The 23,430-nt window shown below is 38.2% G+C and overlaps 1 protein-coding gene across 1 annotated transcript; it reads left to right on the top strand.

Annotated features, from left to right (window-relative positions):
• Nucleotides 1–1,525: 1,525 nt before the first annotated feature.
• Nucleotides 1,526–17,555, top strand: pde6b (phosphodiesterase 6B, cGMP-specific, rod, beta). Its single transcript, XM_012876428.3, has 24 exons — nucleotides 1,526–1,694; nucleotides 1,792–2,047; nucleotides 2,145–2,456; nucleotides 4,389–4,541; nucleotides 8,936–9,025; nucleotides 9,128–9,268; nucleotides 9,362–9,436; nucleotides 9,571–9,635; nucleotides 9,783–9,849; nucleotides 9,933–9,980; nucleotides 11,389–11,538; nucleotides 11,646–11,789; nucleotides 12,648–12,713; nucleotides 12,896–13,045; nucleotides 13,133–13,240; nucleotides 13,612–13,721; nucleotides 14,976–15,063; nucleotides 15,165–15,265; nucleotides 15,365–15,472; nucleotides 15,544–15,607; nucleotides 15,685–15,759; nucleotides 16,296–16,379; nucleotides 16,528–16,681; nucleotides 17,422–17,555. Exons 2-24 carry the CDS (start codon nucleotides 1,889–1,891, stop codon nucleotides 17,472–17,474), a joined length of 2,565 nt encoding a protein of 854 aa, XP_012731882.1. The 5' UTR covers nucleotides 1,526–1,694; nucleotides 1,792–1,888; the 3' UTR covers nucleotides 17,475–17,555.
• Nucleotides 17,556–23,430: the final 5,875 nt, after the last annotated feature.

Below are 23,430 nucleotides of genomic sequence, written 5' to 3'. Positions count from 1 at the left end.
CTGAATAATATAAATTACGGTAAATATGAACATCACAGGCAATATCCTCATCGGCAAGACAACATGGGCAGAACCTTATCGAATGATGGATCCATCCTTGTACTGCTGACATTTGACAAATTTGGTCCTCTTCTTCTTCGATGACGTTCTCCTCCTGTTTCAGGTCCTCCTCTTCCTCAACCTCTTCCTCCACGGATTCTCCCTCTCACCGTCACTCTTCTTCCTCTGACTGCTTCCGTTTGGGTTGAAAGCAGGTGAACTCGCCTGCTGCATTTTTTTTGGTGCTCAAACTTGATTTTTGTGTCTACAATAAAACAATCATCTGTTTGCACTCCTGCTGTGTGTATTTAATCAACTGGATCAAGAGTGGATCAGTCTTTTGGAATTGTAAGGAAGATACATTATGATATACTTCTGTGTCTAACAAAGACAAGTGTGTTTTGTGTTTTTGCAAATCACTGTGGTCGTTCTGCAAAAACTTTGAGGCTAACTTTATAGTGGTGAGAACCTGGTCCAATGTTTGCTCCTTGAATGTAAGGTGTTAATAAGTAAGTAATTATTTTGTTTTTATTATTTATGCTATCGTAGAAATCTGCAAGTTAGAAAATGTTTTTCCCAGTATGCCTTCCAAAAAACCTCTAAAAAATAAAGCTAATGCTCCACATGCCATAGCTTAGGAGTGTTACGTATAACTTAACACTGAACACTGAAAGCCATGTGAACCTCAATGCGTTCAACTCTGCGATTTTTATTATAAGTCCAACAAATATCATGCTATAGCCCAGAATCCCATACGCTCACGATTTGAGCGATAGCCGGACAACATCTCACAAACATTCACACCCACATGCACACACACCTGTCGTTTTCTATTATAGTAGCTGCAGATTATCTATCTGACCTTTTCCTTAAGGTCTTTATGCAGCCTTATTATAGACAGGTCCTCATAGCTCTGAATGAAAGGATTAGATTTCCTTTGGAGATGCAGGACATCCATTTTTACTTATGTCAGACTGCGATAAAGAGTGTTTGCAGAGACAGACAGAGTTCTGGGGTGCTCAGATAATCAATGTGTCCAAACATAAATCATGGCATCATGCAGAGGAAGCTATTTTAATAGACTTTAACAGGTTCACAGAGGAATCATGTTGAATGTGTAGGATTTAGATATCAAAATACATCTCTGTTTAAACTAAAATGTGATTTATATCGTGTAAGTGTGTGCTTTCTGTTCATTTTAACTGCAACTGATGCATCTGCATCAATAAGACTATATTATAATGCGTTGGTCTCATTGAAAAGAATAAAAAGGCAGTTTCAGGAAATAAACATTTTCAATCCTGTTGCTCACGTGTATGAAAACCATCACAATATTCAGACTCAGGAGCTTTCTAGCATGGAGTCAGATTTTCATGTGAATGTACTGGTGCAGAGTGAAGGCTGGGTCCTTTGGCCCACATATCTGTTACTACATGATCAGCTGATGAGTTTAGCATAGGCAGATCCCTGCTAACCTTCAGCACTATCTGCTGATGACAGAGGGATTGCTGGGATTCAGCCCTCTGCCTGCTCCTCAGGGCTCTCCCTCTTGCAAGTCCACTCATCCTTACTAACAGGGGGATTATTAACGTTTTCTTTTTAACCTGCATTTGAATGTGTTCACTTCAATTTCCCCCAATTTGCGCATCACCCGGGTAAGATCTGTCTCGTTCTCCTGAGGGTCAAAGCTGATAAAAGGGTATTTGGTGTGTAAAATTCTGCTTTGCTATCTGTGGTTTCCTGTTGGAGAAGCGGTCGCTCCATTACAGCAGCGTTGGAGCTCCATTGAGCGGAGTTGAGAAGGGAGAGGATAAGGAAGATTTGGAAGAATTAAGAGAAATAAGAAACAATGGGTGTGCAAAAAGAAGATGTGGAGAAGTTCCTCAAAGACAACCCTGCTTTTGCTACGAAGTACTTTGCCAAATCACTGAGCCCTTCTTCCATATCGAAGATATCGGGACTCCCAGAGAAAGAGATTGACTTTGGGAAGCTAGAGGAGCTTTCTCGGGTAAGTTTCATATTTGAGGATAATTTACTATAAAACCAGATCAATCTTTGTGAATCATGAAATAAAAAAAAATTACTTTCCCTTTTCCTTTCAAAAGGTTGAGGAAAGCCGAATAATGTTTGACCTGATCAAAGACATGCAAGAGAACATCAACATGGAGAAGGTGGTCTTCAAGATCCTGAAGAGGCTGGCAGCTCTCATTCACTCCGACCGCTGCAGCCTCTTCATGTACCGGCAGCGCAACGGCATCGGAGAGCTCGCCACGAGGCTCTTCAACGTCTCGGCGGATTCAGTCCTGGACGACTGTGTGGTTCCACCGGACTCTGAGATCGTCTACCCTCTGGACTTGGGAATAGTCGGCAACGTGGCCCTTACCAAGAAGAGTGTCAACGTGAAAGATGTCAAAGAGGTAACTGGGGCGTCGGGGGAAGGTTGGGCGTCAGTTTGTGAGTCACAGCAAAAAGATGCATCACCGAGACTAACTCTTGAGCTTACAGTGATGAGACGCACGGCCTAAGGCATAAGCAAACTAAGCTGCTGCTTAACGTCCCCCGCAGGCCGCCAGGGGTCCGCCAAAAAGGTCTTACATTCCCATAGAGAAATTAGATCCCAGAACTTAATATTTGTAGTCAAGCTTTTCAAATGCAAGCTTTTAAATTCACTCGAACATTAGTAGTTGTTCACAACAACAAAAAAAGGGAAAATCCAAATATTTCTACAGTACTGTCAACAGTTACGTAAGTTAACTTACCTAAACACATTGTTTTAATTATTCATTTCACAAATTATCAAGTAGGATTGAAATATAGAAGTTAGACTTAGACTTAGACAAACTTTATTGTCATTTTGTATGCACAGAGTGCGTACAGAACGAAATTTCGTTTGCATACAGCTTGAGAATTTCAGTGAATTGCAGTGGATTTCAGAATAAAGTAACTTTGCAGGATAATAAAGGAACTTGGCAGGATAATAATTATAATAATAATTACTATACTATAATAATAATAGTTAATAACGATGTTAGTTATTCTGTTATTCTGTGGTGGATTGTGGGTGATAAGCTGAGCTGTGTGTGGGCCACATTCAACCTCAGAGCGCTACTGATCAAGCGTGTGTCGTGCTTCAGTCTTCAGCTCTTCTACCCAACACTACGCCTTAAACTATTATTTAAAGATAATTCAAAAGAAAATAACACAGATATTTGAAGTATCAAGAAGTTAATTTCTTTGATATCAAACACAATTCTCAAATTCAGTATGTAAATAACGCTTTGAAGCAACAAACAATGCCAAATGCCCTCTATTTGTTTTTATATGTCCATGTGAAATAGTCTTTGTTATAGTTTTTTGTTGAATCACTATTAATAATGTGTACCTATATAAATATTCTAATTTTTTTTTAAATATATATTTTCACTTTTGAGCAGAAACCCCTTTCATCTTCATTTTAGTGTTCTATCTTTTTTGTTGTGTTGTGAAAATCAACTCTAGTCGGCCTTCATCTGTCTAAGGTTGCACTGGCGAACTTCAGTAAAAACAATCAAAAACTGTGTGAAACTTTGGTCAAACAGTATCAATTTATACCAAGAAGAGCAAACAGTGTTTTGTTAATTTTCTGAAAAGTTCAACTTTTAAAGATACAAGGTTTCTGCTCAATAGTAGCTGTATTTCTTACCATTATGCCTGAGATTTCAAGTACTTCTGAACTAAGGTTGACATCTGGACTTGTGCCTGTGGAGTAAAAACAAAATTCCTTTTGTACAACCAAGTCAGAAAACATTTATGTCATGCTCTTTGTCAGCCTGCATTTCTTGAATCATTATGATGATGAAAGGCATGTTGGTTACAGGTTATAGGTTATATTAGAGAGGAGGGAGCCTCTCAGAGCCGCTGTGGACCTGAACAAAGTGTGGTTGTAAATCCCATTGTCAGACATAATCCATTTATACTCAGATCCCATCAGCCTCTGCTGTAGCCGTGGATTAGACGCCGCGGACATTCAGTCGGCTGTCAGCAGGAATCTAAAACAGATCAAAACTAGTTTGCCTAACGTTCATGCAGCATGTGCAAAACTCTCGTTTTCTTTTCCCTCTAAGTCTGTCACTGTTTGAATGAAGCTGTTTCTATAAAACAATCAGATGTGAGATAACAATTCTGACATCGATGCATAAAACAGTTTTGGTCTATTCAATGACATTTTTGTAATAAAACACCTAAAGTGTAAACACATTAGTTTAGATGATCAGTTTTCAGCAAATTTATAATCTACTTACAATCTTAGTTCACCAACATGAAACATGAATATTTGACCCGCGTCTGTGAACCTGTTCTGCACTTTTCAGAGCCAGCACTTCAGCTCGTTCGTCGATGAACTCACAGAATATGAGACCAGGAACGTGCTGGCAGCACCCATCCTCAACGGCAAAGACCTGGTGGGAGTGATCATGGCCCTGAACAAGACCACAGGACCACATTTCACAGCCCAGGACGAAGATGTGAGTCCTGAATCCACCGGTGGCAATGCACACAGCAGACCTGATGACTTACAATCGCAGTCAGGGCGGTAAAGTGACCTAGTGCAGGGTTCATGATGCAGAATAAAAAAAATAAATAAAAAAAACCTGTATAATATAATTTTAACTTCTTTAAGAAGGAATATAGCACACTATAGTCTTGCTGTTAAGTCTAAACTGTACTTTGTTGCTTAAACTTTCTATTTACCCAAAGCTTTAAATGTAGAATCTGCTCCCCTTTGAAGAATGTGCTCCCCATAATCAGTGCTGGGGGTTTAGCCTACTACAATGCAAAAAGAGAACTAAAAGTAAGTTAGATTTTTCTTTAAATGAGTGTATTTGTCCTTCATTTTAAGCATTTAAATGATCTGCCATTGGAATAACATTTTTGCACTTAAAATTAGAACAGCTCATCTCCATTATCTTTTTTTTAAGTGCAGAATATCTAATCTTATTATAGGTGTCAACATACTCATTGGCAGATAATCTTATTTACCTGCTCAAATCCAGGATAAATGCATTCATTTCAGGAAGATTTTACTTACTTTAAGTTGCCTTTTTGCAGTGTAAATGGTAAGTGGAGATATTTGCAGGTCCTTCAAACTCTTAAATTATTTCAGTCTAGCCCTACAAGCACTCGCCACAACTTTCACCATCTATCACACTATTTTATCAGATGTTTCATGCCATTTTATATCCTATTCTGTGTTGTTTACATGTTTCGTGTGGTATTCACAGTTAAGAAAGATGTTTCGCTGTGTCATGACATTCTTCCTTTGCTGTGCACTCTTAGTGCCAATAAAAAGGAGAAGTAATAGTATATATAGTATCAAGGAGGAGCAAAAAAAAAAATCCTCTAGAGAAAAGAACTGACAGAAAAACAGATGACACAGCAGCAATATACAAATATACAAAAATGGACAAATGTTTGTACAAATGTTCTAAATTAGCTGTGTGCATTGAGCAGAGGACTGCGCAAAGTAAAACAGTAGTTAGATTATTAGTCATATTTATGATTCATGATTACAGAGAATTGTCAGGAGTTTAGAAGCCTGATGGCAGAGAGGAAGAAGGAGTTATTTACGCTGGAGGTTCTGTATTTCATTCTTTTGTACTTTCGCCCTGTGGGGGAAGGTGTGTAGATCCATGCTGAGGGTGGGTGAGCATCTTCAGGATGGTGGCAGACTCTGGAGGGGCAGACGCTCTGCAGAGAGGGCAGTGAAGTCCTGCTGATCTTCTCCGCTGGCTGAACCGCTTTCTGCAGGCGTTTGCGGTTCACTGCAGTATTGCTGCTAAACCGGACTCTGCGGCTCTGCTGCTGGTCCAGATGTTCTCAACGATGCAGCTGTAGAGGTTTCTGAGGATCTCCGGAGACATCCCAAACTTTCTCAGTGTCCTCAGAAAGTAAAGCCACTGCTGAGCCTTCTTAACCAGTTGCAGGGTGTCTATGTGATGTCCTCGCTGATGTGGACACATAGAAACTAGAAACTGCTCGACCTCAAGCTCCTGGGGCTCATCGGAAACTCTCTTCTTGAGGGTGGGGTTGATGTTCTGGCAGCAGGACACCAGACTAGCCACCTCTCTCCTTTAGGCAGTTTCATCTCCTCTAGTAATACGTCCCATCACTGCAGAGTCATCTGCAAACTTCAGGAATATCTCGTCCTTGTAGGAGGCGGCGCAGTTGTGAGTGAACAGAGTGTAGAGGATGACAGTCTGGTCAGAAAGTCAGTCACAGAGGTTGGGATTCATGCCAGGTTTGGCCAATTTATGAATTTAAACTCTCTATTTTATTTTATTTATTTATGCACAAAGATAGATGTCAGAGACTAATTAAATGTTTTATTTGTTTTTAAAAGTCAGTCCCAAATTATCTTCATCTTTATGTTATACGTTTGTTTCAATGATGGACATTATTTCATTTCAAGTTTAATTTCAGGATTTGTATCAGTCATATACAAAACTAAATCTGTGAGATGGACACTGGAGTAAATGAGAACATAATGAATAAACTGGTCTTGTACATAAATTAAGGAAATAATTATCTCATATCAGGCAATATTCAAAACATAATTTGGATTAATTTCAAGATATATGTTGGCCACATGAAAAACTGAATCTGTAAAATGGATATTGGAGTAAATGATAAAAACAATGAATTAAGAATTACTCAATAACAGGCCACAATCAAAAGATGTTCACATTTTCTGATGTTACAACCATGCACTTTAATGTATTTTATTGTGATTTTAAGTGAAAGACAACACAAAGTAATAAATCATTGTGAAGTGGAAGAAAAACCACATGTTTTGAAATTCTGTTTGCCAATATATTCTGAAAAGTGCATTTGCATTCAACGCACTTTACTCTGAATGACATCTGGTTCAGTCAACTGCCTTCAGAAGACGCATGTTAATAAATAGAATCCATATTTGAGTTTCTTAATCTCAGTTTAATCCCAGCTGTTCTCTGAAAGACTCAGAGGTTTGTTTGAGAACAATAGAGAACAAACAAACAGCATCGCAAAGACAAAGAAACACAGCAGAAAGGTCAGGAATAAAGTTTAAATCAGGGGTAGGATTTAAAATAATATCTATATCTATCTATAATATAAGTTTTGAACATCTGACAGCAGTGTTCAGTCCAACATCCAAACATGGAAAGAGTAAAGGAAAACTACAAATTCACAAATTCACCAAGACACGCTCTCTTTTGAATCGACCGGGCTAATGTCAAAAGAAAAAATGGGCAAAGGGTTTCGTCTTTGTTAGAGACCCAAAGGACTTTTAGCTGCTTGGTAGCAAGAAGGGGTTAAGATAGAATAGAACATGACATTTTTATTGTCATTGTCATAGGTACAACGCAATAGAAAAAATTCAATCTGGTCTGTGCATAGAGAAATAAAGAAGCTCTATAAAAAAAGGAAAACTAGAAGCAGTTTGACAAAACAAGAAATAAAAACACACGTACACACACTAATGCTTATTGCACAGTTCCTATTGTCGCATCTTCCTTTACATTCTGTGTTCAGCTATTTTCGCTGCTGGATGGAAACCGTTGAATCTTCTTCTCCTTGCTTTAATTGATCTGTAGCGTCCGCCTGACGCTAACGGTTCAAACAGAGCGTGATGTGGGTGAGATGTGTCCTTTATGATGTTATGACATTTTTGGAGATAGAGGAAACCGTGTAGATCTTCAGGGGTGAATAGAGGGCGTCTCTGAATCTTCTGGGGCCGCTTTAATGCTTTCCTCTGAGCCACTGTGCAGCATATGTTCAATACATAGAAGCAGTAGAGCACAGAGATAAAAGGACCCCTGCAGACCCTCTGTGGGTGTTACTTTTTAAGCACCATCAGGAAGTGCAGTCTGCGCTGGGCCTTCTCCAGCAGCTCAATGGTGTTCATGCTCTAGGTCAGGTTCTGTGGACTCCCAGGAAGTAGAGGTCAGCCGCTCCAGACAGTCCCTGTTTTATGATCAGTTCAGAAATGTACGTTCTCCTTTTCCTAAAACCAATTATCATCTACCGGAATGTCCTTGGGGTCTGGTGTCCTGCAACTTTAATATGGGTCTCTGCTTCAACACTCAGGTGTGTCGGACCAGGGACACATCTAAAGTTGCAGGACACCGGACCTTGAGGAGACAGCATTAAACGCTTCTGGTGTAGAAGGCGTAGAGCAGGGGGCTCAGCACACAACCCTGTGGAGAGACGGTGGTGAGGCAGCAGGTCGACGATGTATGTTGACCCAGTCTGACCCTATGGCTGCGGCGTGAAGGTGTGGATCCACACCCAGGTTGAGTGTGGCACTCCCTCACTTTGTTCAGCAGTCTGTAGGGGGTGATGGTGCTGAACACTGAGGTAAACTCCACAATTAAACACCATCATCACCCAGAGACTGCAAAGTACTGACTTAAAGAGAATGGGAAAAAAAGGCATTGCTCACTTTTCTAATTTTTGGCTACAAAACTTCTTCTTTTTTAGCAATGTTGCGTCCCAGCAAGTCAAATCCTGATTGTTTCTGTTCTGCATTCAGCTTGCATGTTCTCTATGTGCATGTGTGGGTTCTCTCTGGGTACTCCAGGTTCTTCATGTGACTGTGTTGGAGCACGGGAGCTTGTCCCGTTTGTCCCTGTGATAGACCAGCAACCTGTTCAGGGTGTACGTGGCTTTTCATCCATTGATAGATGGAAATGTGGGCCAGCTCCCCTTTCTGGGGCCCTTAATAGAGGAATGAATCACTTTAACTTCACAATTACATGCAACTTATTGTTTCACTACATAAAATCCCAGTATGTCGCAAGAAGTTTTGTGGTTGCAATGTGATAAAAGTATGGGATTGTTTTGCAAATGTTACATGTAATGTTCCTGTTTGTGTTCACAGCTCTTCTTGAAGTACCTGAAAATTGCTTCTCTGAACCTTAAGATCTTTCACCTAAGTTACCTCCACAACTGCGAGACACGTAAAGGACAGGTGACGGCTAAAGTCTTAACAAAAGTTTGCCGTTTCTATGTCGCGCTGTTGCATTTAAACTCGGCGAGATGATAAGTGTGTGCCTGTTTATGTTCCTCACAGTTGCTGCTGTGGTCGGCCAACAAGGTGTTTGAGGAGCTGACGGACATCGAGCGACAGTTTCACAAAGCCTTGTACACTGTGCGGGCCTACCTCAACTGTGACCGTTATTCTGTGGGTTTATTGGACATGACAAAGGAAAAGGTTTGGTGTCCGTCTTTATTTTCTGGCCAAAGTCACTTTCATCTTTTATTTTTTTTACCATGAAGTTACTGACCAGCACCCTCATCCTTTTAGGAGTTCTTTGATATCTGGCCTGTGTTGATGGGAGAGCAGCCACCTTACAGCGGCCCTGTAACTCCTGATGGCAGGGTGCGTGTTTATTTTATGTTTTTGCTTTTCCCATTTCGTCATCACTCCTCTAATCAGTAAAAAGGGTTTATATTGTGCCACTGTATATTTCTTGCTTTGGTCTCTACCTCTAATTCGTTTAATTCATCCTCTAGGAGGTAATTTTCTACAAGGTGATTGACTACATCTTGCACGGAAAGGAAGACATCAAAGTAATACCGTAAGAACAACAATTCCCTGTCGTATTGTCTGGCCATTTGTTAAATCTGTTCACAGCAGCTTGAAAAGTACTAAATTAGCTATCACAGAATGGAAATAAATCATAGTCGTGTCTGCTGACTTGTCTCTTGTTCAATTTGTCACAAAGTACCCCACCTGCAGACCACTGGGCCTTGGCCAGCGGCCTTCCCACTTATGTTGCTGAGAGTGGATTTGTGAGTTTCCTTTACAGTAACTCCCACAAGCTGCTGCATTGTTTAAAGTCAAATTAATTAATCTGCTCTGTTTTGCTTTTCAGATTTGTAACATCATGAATGCAGCCGCTGATGAGACATTTCACTTCCAGGTGAGGGACTTTAAACGCCTCTAGGTGTCCACCTATGTCTGTCTGTATGTATGTATGTATGTATGTATGTATGTATGTATGTATGTATGTATGTATGTATGTATGTATGTATGTATGGATGGATGGATGGATGTATGTATGTATGTATGGATGGATGGATGGATGGATGGATGGAACAACACCAATGCCAATAATGCAACTAGTTGAAGATGCAGCAAATGTAATGGATTAAGGTTTTGGATAATTGTCTTGCTTTTGTAACTTTAAAAAAAGCCTTTCAGTCTACAGACCATGGATTGCTTTAATAGAGTTATCAGAGTAAATACAATACTGATTCAATCAACTTTAATTGTTGCGTGCTGCAAAGTTCTGTGCTGGATCATCACAGTTTTATTCCAGACACAAATGAAAAATGAACTTCATTTGCTGATAAGAATACGTCACACATTGGGAAAGTAACAGATGGTTTCTAAAGAAATAGCTTGGCAAAAAAACAAAAATAAATAAAAACATAGTGAGAGACAAAATAAAGATGAGGCCAGACTAATGATGAATGATGTTCAAAGTGAAAAGGTGCATTTAATCATCATTTTGGGGAGTCAGATGTTGCAGTTTTATAAATATGATGTAATACTCCCTAATAACCTCATATGTTACTCATGCTGGGAAAGTGTGTGGTAATACAGAAGAAAAACTCTAAATAGGTTCATACAGAACAGTACAGAAGACAGCTCCAGGAATTTATACTGTTTTAAATTACTATGATCAACCACCATTAATATTAACATTTATTAAAATTGCAAGCCATATAATTCCATGATTTAACACAACCCTGCTCTATGCTAAACATTTTCAAACCATACACTAGTTTTCTTCCTACCTGTGTTCTGAAGTTAATAAAAATGGTGTAGAATTTCAACTCAGTCAAGGCAAATTTCTATTTCTATTTCTTTCTTCAGTCCTTTTTCTACTTTTATTAGGATAGACGCACGTGGAATAAATGTAATGGGGAATAAAGTCTTGTTCACTACATGCATTTCCTTTTTTTTCGACTACACAACACCAGGTTTAAAAGAAAGAAATGATGTTTGATCTGTACCAAATTACTGTTTATCTTCAGCATCATATCACTTGGGATGCTGTTTTCTTCTTCTTGTTTCGTTAAAAAGCCAAGTGTTGCCATCTGTGTTAAAGGGATTTTAGAAAAATGTGACTGTGTTAAACCAACTCTTCTTTCTGCACTGTTTTGATGTCTAAATACTGTATATTACAATGCACTTCATTTCTGCTCATTTATGTTCCTCAGCTGCTATTGCTGTCTGAAAAAAAACACATGTAACCAAATCAAGCAAAGTTGAGACGTCATACGGACACTCACAGTGCAGATTGTGTTTTCTTGTTATCCCAGACAGAGCCGCTGGACAGCAGTGGCTGGACCATAAAAAATGTTCTCTCGCTTCCGATTGTCAACAAGAAAGAAGAAATAGTCGGGGTGGCGACTTTTTACAACAGGAAGGATGGGAAGCCTTTTGATGATCATGATGAAAATCTCATGGAGGTATGGCTAATCTGTCCATTTTTTTCAGTATACCAAACAATTTTAGTGAATTTCTGAATGTAAAAATTGACAAACAGGATTTTGATGTACATTTCTCTGATTCTTAGGCTTTGACTCAGTTCCTGGGATGGTCAGTTCTGAACACAGACACGTACGACAAGATGAACAGGATGGAGAACCGAAAGGACATCGCTCAAGACATGGTGCTCTACCACGTCAAATGTCGAAACGATGAGATTCAGAATGTCCTGGTCAGTGGTTCTTTTTATTTTTTAAAGTAACAATCTGTGTTCAAATGGGCATTTGTACTTCAGGAATAAATCAGGTCACATAAAAAAAAATAGATCCCAGGAAACGGTCTTGGTAGAAAGACACCTTTTGTATTGCGCTGAATGTCCATGATGGAACTTTGTTGAGGGTGCTATAGTTGATTTTTTTCCTGCAACATATCTCCATTGTCACAGTTTAAACTCCTGTAAAAGTCAAGATGCTTTGCCAGTTTTGTCATCTAAGTCACAGATATAAACAATCACAACCACCCTTAAAAAGTGGCAGCTAAAGAAAACCCTGCTCTATTAACAAGCTCTTGTTCCCCACTCCTCCTGCGTACAGATGTGGTGTAGAGGTTATAGGGACACAGCTTGGAGTGAATTAAATCAGTTAAGTGGCCCAAAGGTGCTGTAAAATATTCATAGTCTGCAGCTTATTGTTTAAAGTTCTTAGCTTTTCATTTTCACAATAGGGTTTGCCGTTTCCCCTGTAAAAGACGCAGAAATAAAAACTTTTCTTGTAAGCAGCATTTAGGGATTGAGAGCAAGTTTGCAATAGAAGTCAAAGTGCACACAACAAACAGCCCAAGACAGATTAAAGGTTTAGGGTAATTCATTAATCAGTGTGATTAATTAATAATAATTAGTATAAATGAGGCATATGTTAAGTTAGAATAAATATTAATGGATTCATTGCAAACTCTTCAAAAAAGCTGCACAAAAAGTATCACCCTTGTAGAAAAGTAACAATATCTTTTATTGTGTATTTCATGTAAATATGTTCCCTAATTTTGTGCTTAAGTTTTGAGTGGTTTATGTATACAATGTCACTTTTTCTAGAACACAAGAGAGTTGCACAACTGTGAACCCTGTGAGTGTGAAGAAGAGGATCTTCTTGACATTCTGGTAACGCTTCAGCTTGTGTGGTTTGTTGCCCAAGCACAAGTCTCTTCTATTTAGAACAGAAATTATACAGGCAAAAGAAAAAATTATTTCATCCAAAATACCGTTTATGCCTTTTTTCTTGTTTTTTTTTTTTTTTTTTTTAATCCTCACTCAGCTTTTATTTTCTGGTGTGATCCTTTTAGAAAAAAGAACTGCCGCCTCTTATCAAGAAGTTTGAGATCTACGAGTTCCGCTTCTCGGATTTTAATTGCACAGAGCTGGAGCTGGTGAAGTGTGGGATCCAGATGTACTACGAAGTCGGTGTAGTGAAGAAGTTCCAGATCCCTCAAGAAGTAACATAGCTGTATAGCGTACATAAATCATACATATTGTTAATAGTGTGTCCAGTTTGAGATATTAACTCTTTGCTTTCCTCTAAGGTGCTGGTCCGTTTCATGTACTCAGTCAGTAAAGGCTACAGAAAGATCACCTATCACAACTGGCGTCACGGCTTCAACGTGGGACAGACCATGTTCACATTGTTAACGGTATCAGATTATTTTTTTTATTTGACTATATTTGCAAAAAACAAAAAAGCAGATGAAAACCACAAATATAAAGCAGTTTAGTCGTATTATCTTGTACTTTCTTATTCCTCTACTCCATTTTTGTCACTTTTTCTACCTTTTAGCATGTTGTCTCATCTTTTTCCTCTTCCTTCCTTTCTCGTTTACCTTTCCGTTTTTGTGTCCATTGATCGTGAAGTCCCAAAATAATATGTAATAAAGCTGTTGGGCGGCAATTCTTAATGCTACACTGCCAGACAGGGCACATGAAAAAAAGCAGTTTGATCACAGTCTAATCTTGAAAACGTTAATATCTGTAATATTTGTTAATATTTTTGTCCTTCTGTGCTCAGACAGGACATCTGAAGCGATACTACACAGACCTAGAGGTTATGGCTATGATTACTGCTGGGTTTCTGCATGATATTGACCACAGGGGAACCAACAACTTGTACCAAGTCAAGTAAGTGACGACAACCTTACAGATCATCTTTTTGACCCACTTAAGCACAATACCTTGCATAAAAAGGTAAAAGCTACTGTAAACTGCAATGAATCCTGCAAACTACTGTTGGCATGGTAATTTTGGACAAACCTGTATTAAATTGCTTGTGCATACAACGAAACTGGATCGTAATTCCTTATTAAACCATAACATGGTTTGAATTTTACAACAATGTAACACTTGAGCTACTAATATAAACTAATTGGACATTCATAAGTCTTGCTTTTGCCTTAGGTAAACTACACTTTCTTGTATGGTAGTGTGAATTATCACAAAACTGCACTATAATCCTGGTTTACTACATTAAATGACATACCAGAATTGCATCTACGTATATCTTGTTGAGCATCTAAACAGCCTAGTGGTAAATTTGCTCACTCATCTGTGTTTATTGAGTTGAAAGAGAAAAAGAATAACAGCAAATTATTAAAATTATATGACAAAACTGAAGGCCAACAAATTGTACTTAAACAGCAGATAATAATAATAGTAAAAAAAAACTATGGAGATAGTGTTAACACTTCTAGGATGCAAACACGTATGTCTAAAACTGAATGTAAAGATAGACAATAATTACAAACGACTAAGGTCCTGACAATAAATGTGGGTTTTGAGCAAGACGACATTGCGTCCACAGACGTTTTCATTTACAATGACAGAAACAATTAAAACAATGAAACTTACCACAACCTTTAATTTCCCTTTGGCATGATGGGCACAATTAGAACCTTTTTTCAATATAATAGACAAGCAATTGTGTTGTTAATGTCGAGCAATACAGTGATGACATTGGCTGCGATTAATCCACACTTTCTCCTCTTGTTTCCTTTATTTTTCCATCATCTTAATGTCCTCGCAACTCTGTTCACTTCGTTTTATAATCTCAGCCACTTGAACGCAAGGCCCTTAATAATCATAAAAAACAATTTAGTCCTATTCAACTGGGATGTTGGTCATATCGACATGCTGTGATTCGATAAACTTTAAGCTCGAACAGAAACTAAGAAAGAAAACGAAGCTTCTAGGTGTTAATTTAGCATTCATTGTTACACTGGTGGCTGCATACTGTACAATATACTGAATTAGGCTTTTAAAGGACTTTTATTTTGAGCCAAGACCCCATTAAAAATAATATTTTCTCCTATCCTGTTGTATGTTCAGATGGACAAATACTGGCAGATATTTAAGGATTTTTCGTATCTAATCCAACAGATCTGGCAACCCTCTGGCCAAGTTACACGGCTCCTCCATCATGGAACGACACCATCTGGAGTTTGGAAAGTTTCTCCTCGCCGACGAGGTAAAGAAGTGGGCGAAACTAGGCTTTTTAAACCCAACATGTAAGGCAGCATGTCTTGCAGCCTTTGAATTCGCCTACCTAACTTTGCATGTCGCCTGCAGTCGCTGAACATCTACCAGAACCTGAACAGGCGGCAGGTAGATCATGTGATTCACCTGACAGACATTGCCATCATCGCCACCGACCTGGCTCTTTATTTCAAGTTAGTGCCGTCTCTCACTTTTTGGCCCCAAAAAAACGTGCCCGCGTGCGTTTCTCTCGTGTTAAATCCAATAAATGAATTCTTCTTCTACTGTCGCAGGAAGAGAACAATGTTCCAAAAGATCGTGGACCTTTCAAAAACGTACGAAGACGAAAAGAAATGGGTGGATTTCATGTCTCTGGAAACAACCAGAAAAGAGATCGTCATGTGAGTGAAATAAGCACGCCCCGTCTTCCTATGCACTGCTTTTCTAACCTGGATAATTGTTGTCATTTCAGGGCCATGATGATGACAGCATGTGACTTGTCTGCCATCACAAAGCCCTGGGAAGTGCAGAGCAAGGTGAGAGTGGTGAAAAGAAACATCAAAGCGAAGAGGAAAACTGGTTGCCCGCATATAACTGTGTGTGTAATTGTCAGGTTGCCTTGTTGGTGGCGGCGGAGTTTTGGGAGCAGGGTGATTTGGAGAGGACAGTGCTGGAACAGCAACCTATTGTGAGTTTTTTGAGGGTTGCCCGCAAACACTTTTCAGCATCACCAGCACCACATAAATGGTTGTTGCCCAGATAAATAGGAATTTGTGTCACCTGTTTAAAGCCCAGGAAATGAGGAAGTTTTGAATTACCAATTAACAGCTCCAATTAAAATATGTAAAATATGAATTTATAAAGGCTTAACATACCTTTAGGTTCTTGGATTTTTTTAGAGCCGGAAGCATGACATATAAAAAATAACTGCATTTTTTTTTTATGTAGCACCCGCCTTCGTATAAATCTACTAAGATTAATGGTTGTTTCTGTCAAAATAATGAGGTCTGAGGATTAATTAATGCATTTATTTTAAGGATTTGTACCCATATTTACTTATTGAAAATTGGTAAAATGTGGGTCAAATCTGGAATCTAATAAAAAATAGACATTGAAAGTTAACACTTCAATATATACTCTAAAAATAATGTTTTTTTTTAAAAATCCTGTAGATCAATGAGTGAGTGGTCACTAACAATGATTGGATTCTTTGTTTTCCACCAGCCCATGATGGATAGGAACAAATCAGCAGACCTTCCAAAGCTACAGTGTGGTTTCATCGACTTTGTCTGCACCTTTGTCTACAAGGTATTGCTAACAATTGTACATGCTATATTAGAAACGTCGTCGATGTGTTGTAGAACAATTTTTGTTTGACCAAAACCCACCATCTTGAATTTGTTTCACTTTAACTCTTTTCATCGTTCTTTTTCTTTTCTGTCTTTTATCTTCCCAGGAGTTTTCTCGCTTCCACCCTCAAATCCAGCCCATGTTGGATGGCATACTTAACAACAGGAAAGAATGGAACGCAAAAAAGGAGGAGTATGAGGCTACACTGAAAGCCATAGAGGAAGAGAACGCCGCAAAAGAGGCTGCTAAGGCAGCAAAAGGTATAATGATTCTGCAAAACCATTGCTAATATTTTGTCTCGCCCATTTTGACATTTAACTCACATTTTAAACTGATGTTATTGCCTGAAACACTGAGGAGTTACTAGTTCAGTGTCAGATAAGATGGGGGAGGGCTTTCCACATGATTTGGGAGTGTGTTTACGGTGATTTTTCACCATTCTTCCACAAGTGTATCTAAGAAGTCAGACACTGATGCTGGACAAGAGCGTTCACGCTTTCCACAGTCTCATCCCAAAGGCATATCGCATTCAGATCAGGAATCTGTTGAAACAATGCAGTCAGGATGGTGTTGTTCTCATTCTGGCAGCTCCCAAATCAAGACTTAGAGATAGAGACATCATTCATCACTATAGAGAACATTTTTCCATTGCTCTAGTCCACCGGTGGTGTCTTTTACACTCCGGTATCCAACACTTTGCATTGCACTTGGAGGTCTGCAGCTTTTGACTCTGCAACAACTTGCACTGTGGAATATCTAGTAACAAGGAAATTTCACGAATGGACTTATTGCGCAGGTGGCATCCTATCGTGCTGCAACCCACTGAGCTCCTGCTAGTGACTCTATGACAAATGTTTGAAAAGATGTGCACCGTGCTTTGATAATCAACACATTGGCTGTAGAGACTATTGTAACTACTTGTATATTCTTTACTACAAGAATGGTCCAGACTTACATAAATTGACTCTTCTCTTTTTTTTATTTCTACTTTGTCACACAGCAGCTGCAAACAACGCGGGTGGTGGAGGCTCCAAGACCTGCTCCGTCTGCTAAGAGACAGTAAAGAAATAGGAAATTCATTCTGAAAAACTATAGTGAACATATCAGACTGATTGGCGAGTCAAAACTGTTACAGGGGACTTGGATAAGTTTGCAAAGCCCTAAAGTACTTTTTTTTTTTTTTTAATTAGTTTCAATCAGAAAAAGATAAACAAGAGCTGAGATCTCTGAACTTCAATAAAGGGGAAAGGCACTCATTATTAGGGCATCACTGGGGTATTGAATCAAATGTTGTTGTATTTAAATGATTAAATGTATTTTTTTTTTTCCATTTCAGAATTATCTTTTTTCCGGATTGCTTTTTTTTTTCTTCTTCAGGATTACCTTTAGTGTCCTACTTATATTACAGTGCTCCTGTCCTGAGTCTTGTCTCCTATGTGCAGATAAGCGTTTGTATGTGTCGTTTCGTTCCAGCAGGTGTCACAAGACAGTCATTGTAAATACTTTGCATAGCAAATGGTACACCTGTACCGTATCTATTGTAATACACACAAGAAAAATTGTAGTTCTGTTATATTTTTATGAGCAAATCTAGACTGTAAAAAGGTCACGTAGAAATTTGACTACATCTTGGTACTTTCCAGCTATTTTTCTTTTCTATTTTCACTCTTTCCAGTCACTATTTACAAATGAGAGTTTGTTTACCTTGACAGCAGAGATCTATACATACAATGTGATACAATTAGTGAGGCAACTTGCCATCTGGTAATCATGGGCAATAGATGTGTGCAAGTGTGCAATAAGTAAACTCCGTAGCTGCTTATCTGTGATGCCTTCATAATGTACATACTGAGTCTGTTTGGGTGTATGTGTTTTGAGAGAGAAAATAGCCTAGAAAACATTTTCTAAATTCAGTAGATATAAAAAAAAAATGTTTAGGTGGTTCAAGATAAAAAAAAAAAAATGGGATTCAAATTCTTTTGTATTTTACCAATTGTTTCAATCTGTTTGGACTGGAATGCTCCTCCTCGACAAGAGCAAGAACTTAAACATGGCTTTAAAAATACGCCTGTATACTGGACATGGAGGCGGGAGCCCAGGAGCATCATCCCAAGGATGAAAAGAAGAACTTTATGCCACCATTTACATGAAGAAATCCACACGTCACCAAAGAAAGCGAAGAACATGAAAACTGCATCCAGAACCTAAGGTCCAGGGCCTGAACCCCGGACTGTGGTGCTGCAGTGACGAGTTTGACTCCTGGGACACAAAGCGGTTTCAGACAACATGCGACATGGCTTTGTGTTACCAAATGTAAATACTGCTTCTTCTCTTGTAAATATTTAAAAAAATAATAATACTTTCAAGTTGTAATAGCTACGCTTATTTTTATTAGAGCTACACGCAAGTCATCCAGTAAAATCTTTGCTCTCATTGAATTATGAGTGCATCATGCTTGCCTCAGTGTAATTTATACACATCCCACTTCTTAAAAGTGAGGTGTGGCTGTATAAAACATTAGGTATTAATTTAACCTGTATGTGCTGTCGATACATCTGTAATATAATTAACGTAGTTGATTTATTTTTGCTGCCAGCGAGTTAAAGCGAGCCTGGTCCTCGTGTACGATAATGACCCAAATAAAGCGAATGTATTTTTAGTTTTGTCCCAGCGTGAGTTGATTCGTGCCGTTCTGCAGTCGAACCGTTCTGGAGGATGAAGCTGAAGTTGTGAAAGATTCAGATTGTTTAAAGCAGCAGCGGGCAACGGCTTTTATCGCCACATCAGTCCAAATAGCAAGAGCTTCAGTGTTGACCCACGACATGTAAATTTAACACAAGTCCTGGCTATGTTCTGTAGTAGCTGGTGAGTTCATAATAAAGGTTAGAATGTTACACAACACGAGAGTATAAAAGGATAACTTCTGTCCACACTGCAGTTTCTACTACTGGTACCTGACCCTAATCCTGGGATTAGAGCTAAACTAGGCTGGGATTACTGCAATGCTTTTCCTAAAGCTCATCTCTCACTGAAGGGCGGGCATATATATATATTCCCAACTACCTGTCATAGACCTGAGACATATGCACCAAAACATCTGAGAAGATTATTCTTTGCCTATAAAAGGCGATTGTGTAAAATGAAGGCAGACTAAAACGATGCCATGACAAACATTGGAGATTTTTATTGAATTAGAGTTTGGTCCATAGGTCGGTCATTTGAGGATGGTGTCAGAATCTGCAGCAAAAGGGGGAAAGAAAAAACATATCTTAAATGAATGAGAAAATAATTTAGTATGAATATGAATTTAAAAAAAAAACTTAGAGGGGAAAATACTATGAGAGATTGTTCCTTCACCTTCTGACAGTTTTTTGTAGATGCGCTCCTGCTCCTCTCTGAGCTTCTTCTCTGTCTCCTCAATCCTTCTCTCCTCCTCAGCAATAGGCTTCAGGTAATCTTAACGAGAGCAACATAGTCAATTCGATGCTTATTACTGTCAGCGCAAAATATCTAAACCAAAGAGAAGGAAATGATTGGCATGGATTAAATAAAAATGTTGAGAGAAGCTTCTTTTTTTTAATCTCTAAAATATACATTGACTTCCTGTGCAGCTGCACAATGCTGGAAATTTCCAGCAGACGATAGAGGGCGAGAATCTGTGGTGTGACACCATGCATGAAAATACACTGGTATACATAGAGCTGGACGATAATTCAATAACAATATATATTGATCACCAGACGTATATCGATGATAGAAAAAAAGGGTCAATAAAAAGTCTAGAATGTATATTATATACACATTATAGGCTAGAATGCAATATATAATGTATATATAATGTAAGCTAATATTACATTAACTTTACATCCTCCCAACCAATCACAAACGCAGACCGTCACCAAACTCCGCCCACTTTAAAGCAACTTGCAGTTTTGGTAAGAACTTGGTTGAATAAAGGGTTGAGTTTGAAGTCAGTGTTTGTGTGTTCTGTATTTAAAAATAGGCTAAGCAACAGCATAAAATGGCCAGGGTTGCACTTAAAATATATGTTTTAAATTTGTTGATTCATTATCGATATCGACCAATATGAATGATTTCTAATTTATCAATGTGCTTTTCTCTATATCGTCCTGCCCTAGGTATACTAAGGGACAGAATAGTTTTATCTAGTTAGAACAGAATGGAGGAGGTTAGATCAGACCAGACCTTTTCCAGGGATTGTGTCCCTGCTAAATGGTAAATGATATTTTAAAGGAGACTCCCTGTTGTTCTCCTTCTCATGAGACAAAAATAAATTCTGACTTTGCGGAAATCTCCTTTCTCTGTCTTGCTAATTAAAGAACGCAATGTGAGGTTTTTTTTTCTTTTCTGGCTACACATGCAAACACTTTAACAATGGATACTACCTGTGTAAAACTTTGAATCATCCTAGTACTGAAGAGTGCTTTATGAATAAACTCGCCTTGCCTTGTCTAAAACAGCAAGAAGAAATTTGAATATAAACATTTGCATTAATACGCTTAAGTCTAAGTTAGTTTGATATACAACATCAAGAATATAATCCGTAATATAAGGCTAGTAGCTCCATTAGGATCATTAGGATCATTTCATGTCTTTAAAATCCCCCGCAGATGAAAAATTGTAAAAGTCTACAAAATAGAAAAATAAAAATATAACTACACTATCAGTCTGAAGCTGACCTCTAATCAACAGATTTAATGCCCACTTACCAAATCTCTGCTTCCCATAGATCACACCGAGCAGCAGGGCAGACCATCTGGCCGTCTGTAATACAATAAAACCGAAACAAATCTGTCCAACCAGTCGCATGGGAGCCACAAAAGGCATTGGAATTTATTTTTACACCACTTGTTAAAAAGACAAAACTGTTTGCTTCATAATTCGTGCTATTTTAAAATAAATAAATAAATAAATGTAACAAGCATTGATCATAAAAAAAGTGTTCAGTAGGTTCCTGATAGAGGTGATAATTATAAATACAAGAACAAATAGATTAACTAAAATATGATCACCATCTATGCCTCAAAGATCTTAAAATTCGCTTTTTAATAACACAGAAGTTATTAAACTAAAAGTTAAATATGGGCAAAAAAAAAAAAGCAAAACAGCTATTAATTTCAGACGAGCCAAAGCAAGCTGAGCAGCAACTAACATCTACAGCATCATAAGGGGTTTTCTTATTTCGTAGACAGTTATTAATATAGATCATGTATTTTAAGATAAATAAAAGAACATAACCAGTTATTTTTTACGGTAATATTAAATATTTCTGAGATTTTACATTTTAAAGATGGAGAAGAAGTAGACAGTTCTGAGCCGTTCATTGTGAGAACCAAAACATTGAGCCGCGTTTCAATGTCACAGCTAGCAAGAATCCGCTAGCATGTTGCTAAAACAACGACTTTCAGAGGTCAGTTCATTGCCTGGTATCCACTCATAAACGGAGTTTTAATTCAATCTATCCAATTTATATTACCAGTATCCCCCCCATGATTAAATAAGTTTTGTTTTTACCTTGATAAGCGGTGACACTGCGACAGGAGGAGCCATGATGTATGCGAGCAGAAGGAGACTTCCGGTTATTACGGAAGTTGCTTTTCAAAGTAACACAAAAGGAAAACAAACTAAGATCTCACCTGGAGGTTTGTAATTTGGATACAATTGAACAGCAAATTATGTACTGGGACAAAAAAAAAAAAAAAAAAAAAAAAAAAAAAAAAAACACACACACACACACACAATTTTTTTTTCTTTTTAAATACGTTGTTGTTAAACTCTACATTATTCTGAAACTCTACATGTATTTAGATATTTTTTACACATGCCTATTTACAGTGCCCGTCAGACGTTAAAACACATTATTCAGGGCTTTAAATTTTTATTTTGAGCTTTTAATCATGAATTTTAACAAATTTTTTTCAGACAACACAGAGACAAACAGGACAAACAACCATTCACGCACACACTCACACCTAAGGAGAATTTAGAGAAGCCAATTAACCCATTACATACATAACATCAACACAATCAACAGTTGTTTGATCAATCTGAATAGTGTCTTGTGTGGTGTCTGTCAAACCTTGTCCTAATTTTCTCTAATGCTGAGTTCAGTATTTTCCAAAAAGCTTAATCTTGGCATTCATCCATTCCAAAACCACTTTTGATTTGTGTTTGGATTTGGAATAATTGCCCCCTTGGATCCTAGTTGAGTCCGATCTTGTGTTTGGTTTGAGTTGAGGTTGATGAATTATGTTTCAGTCTTCTTTCTTCACTTATTAGATCTGTTTTCTGTAAAGCAACAAGACCAATGGCATGGGATCATGCAGCATCTCTATGTTTAACAATTTGTGTTGGTAGCTTGAAGCCTAACTATGATTCTTGCAAACATACTTCTTTTTATTGATGCCAAACTGCTAATTCTGTTTTTCACACTTCACTGTAAAAGCTCAAGTAGGCAATGGAAGGATATGTTTAAAAGCTGAGTCTGTGTCAGGGGGACCAGTCAGTTTCATTTAACTCAGAGCAGTTTTGCTGAGCAAAGCAGACAACTAGCCTGCCAGAATATTAAGGTTGTGGGTGGCTACAAAAAGCCTGAGGTGCAACTTGGTAAAAGACATTTAACCAAACATAAGTAACATGTAATTTTATTTATGAAGATGTATGTATAATCTTAACCATTTGTCGATTAGGGAAAAATCCAATAAACAGTTGTGCATCCCTTCCTTGTTACTAATGATGAGGGTATTTAAGCTTCTGGGTTCCAAGTTACCAACCTTCCCACTGTCATTCTGTCACAAATGTGTGATTTATTTGAACTATAAATCCAAAATAAACACACTGATTCAAGTAGAAGTACCCTGGTCAGATTTATGTTCTAGGACTGTATCAGAATGACTGTTTGTTTATTCATTTTTACTGGATCTGCTCAAGCTGATTATAGCTTCATCAACCAGCGCAAACATTTGAAAATGAAAACATTTCAAATAAC

Source organism: Fundulus heteroclitus, unplaced genomic scaffold, assembly GCF_011125445.2.
Source record: "Fundulus heteroclitus isolate FHET01 unplaced genomic scaffold, MU-UCD_Fhet_4.1 scaffold_70, whole genome shotgun sequence".
Lineage (NCBI taxonomy): Eukaryota > Metazoa > Chordata > Actinopteri > Cyprinodontiformes > Fundulidae > Fundulus > Fundulus heteroclitus.
Note: the sequence above shows the minus strand (reverse complement) of the source record. Positions and strands in the feature narration are given on the sequence as shown.

What these genes read in the sequence shown, in the direction of transcription:
- pde6b (XM_012876428.3), top strand. Translation starts at nt 1,889, where the DNA reads ATGGGTGTGCAAAAAGAAGATGTGGAGAAGTTCCTCAAAGACAACCCT. An exon ending in AACAACTTGTACCAAGTCAA is followed by an intron (nt 13,722 to 14,975) that starts GTAAGTGACGAC and finishes CTAATCCAACAG; the next exon opens with ATCTGGCAACCCTCTGGCCA. An exon ending in TGCTGGAACAGCAACCTATT is followed by an intron (nt 15,760 to 16,295) that starts GTGAGTTTTTTG and finishes GTTTTCCACCAG; the next exon opens with CCCATGATGGATAGGAACAA.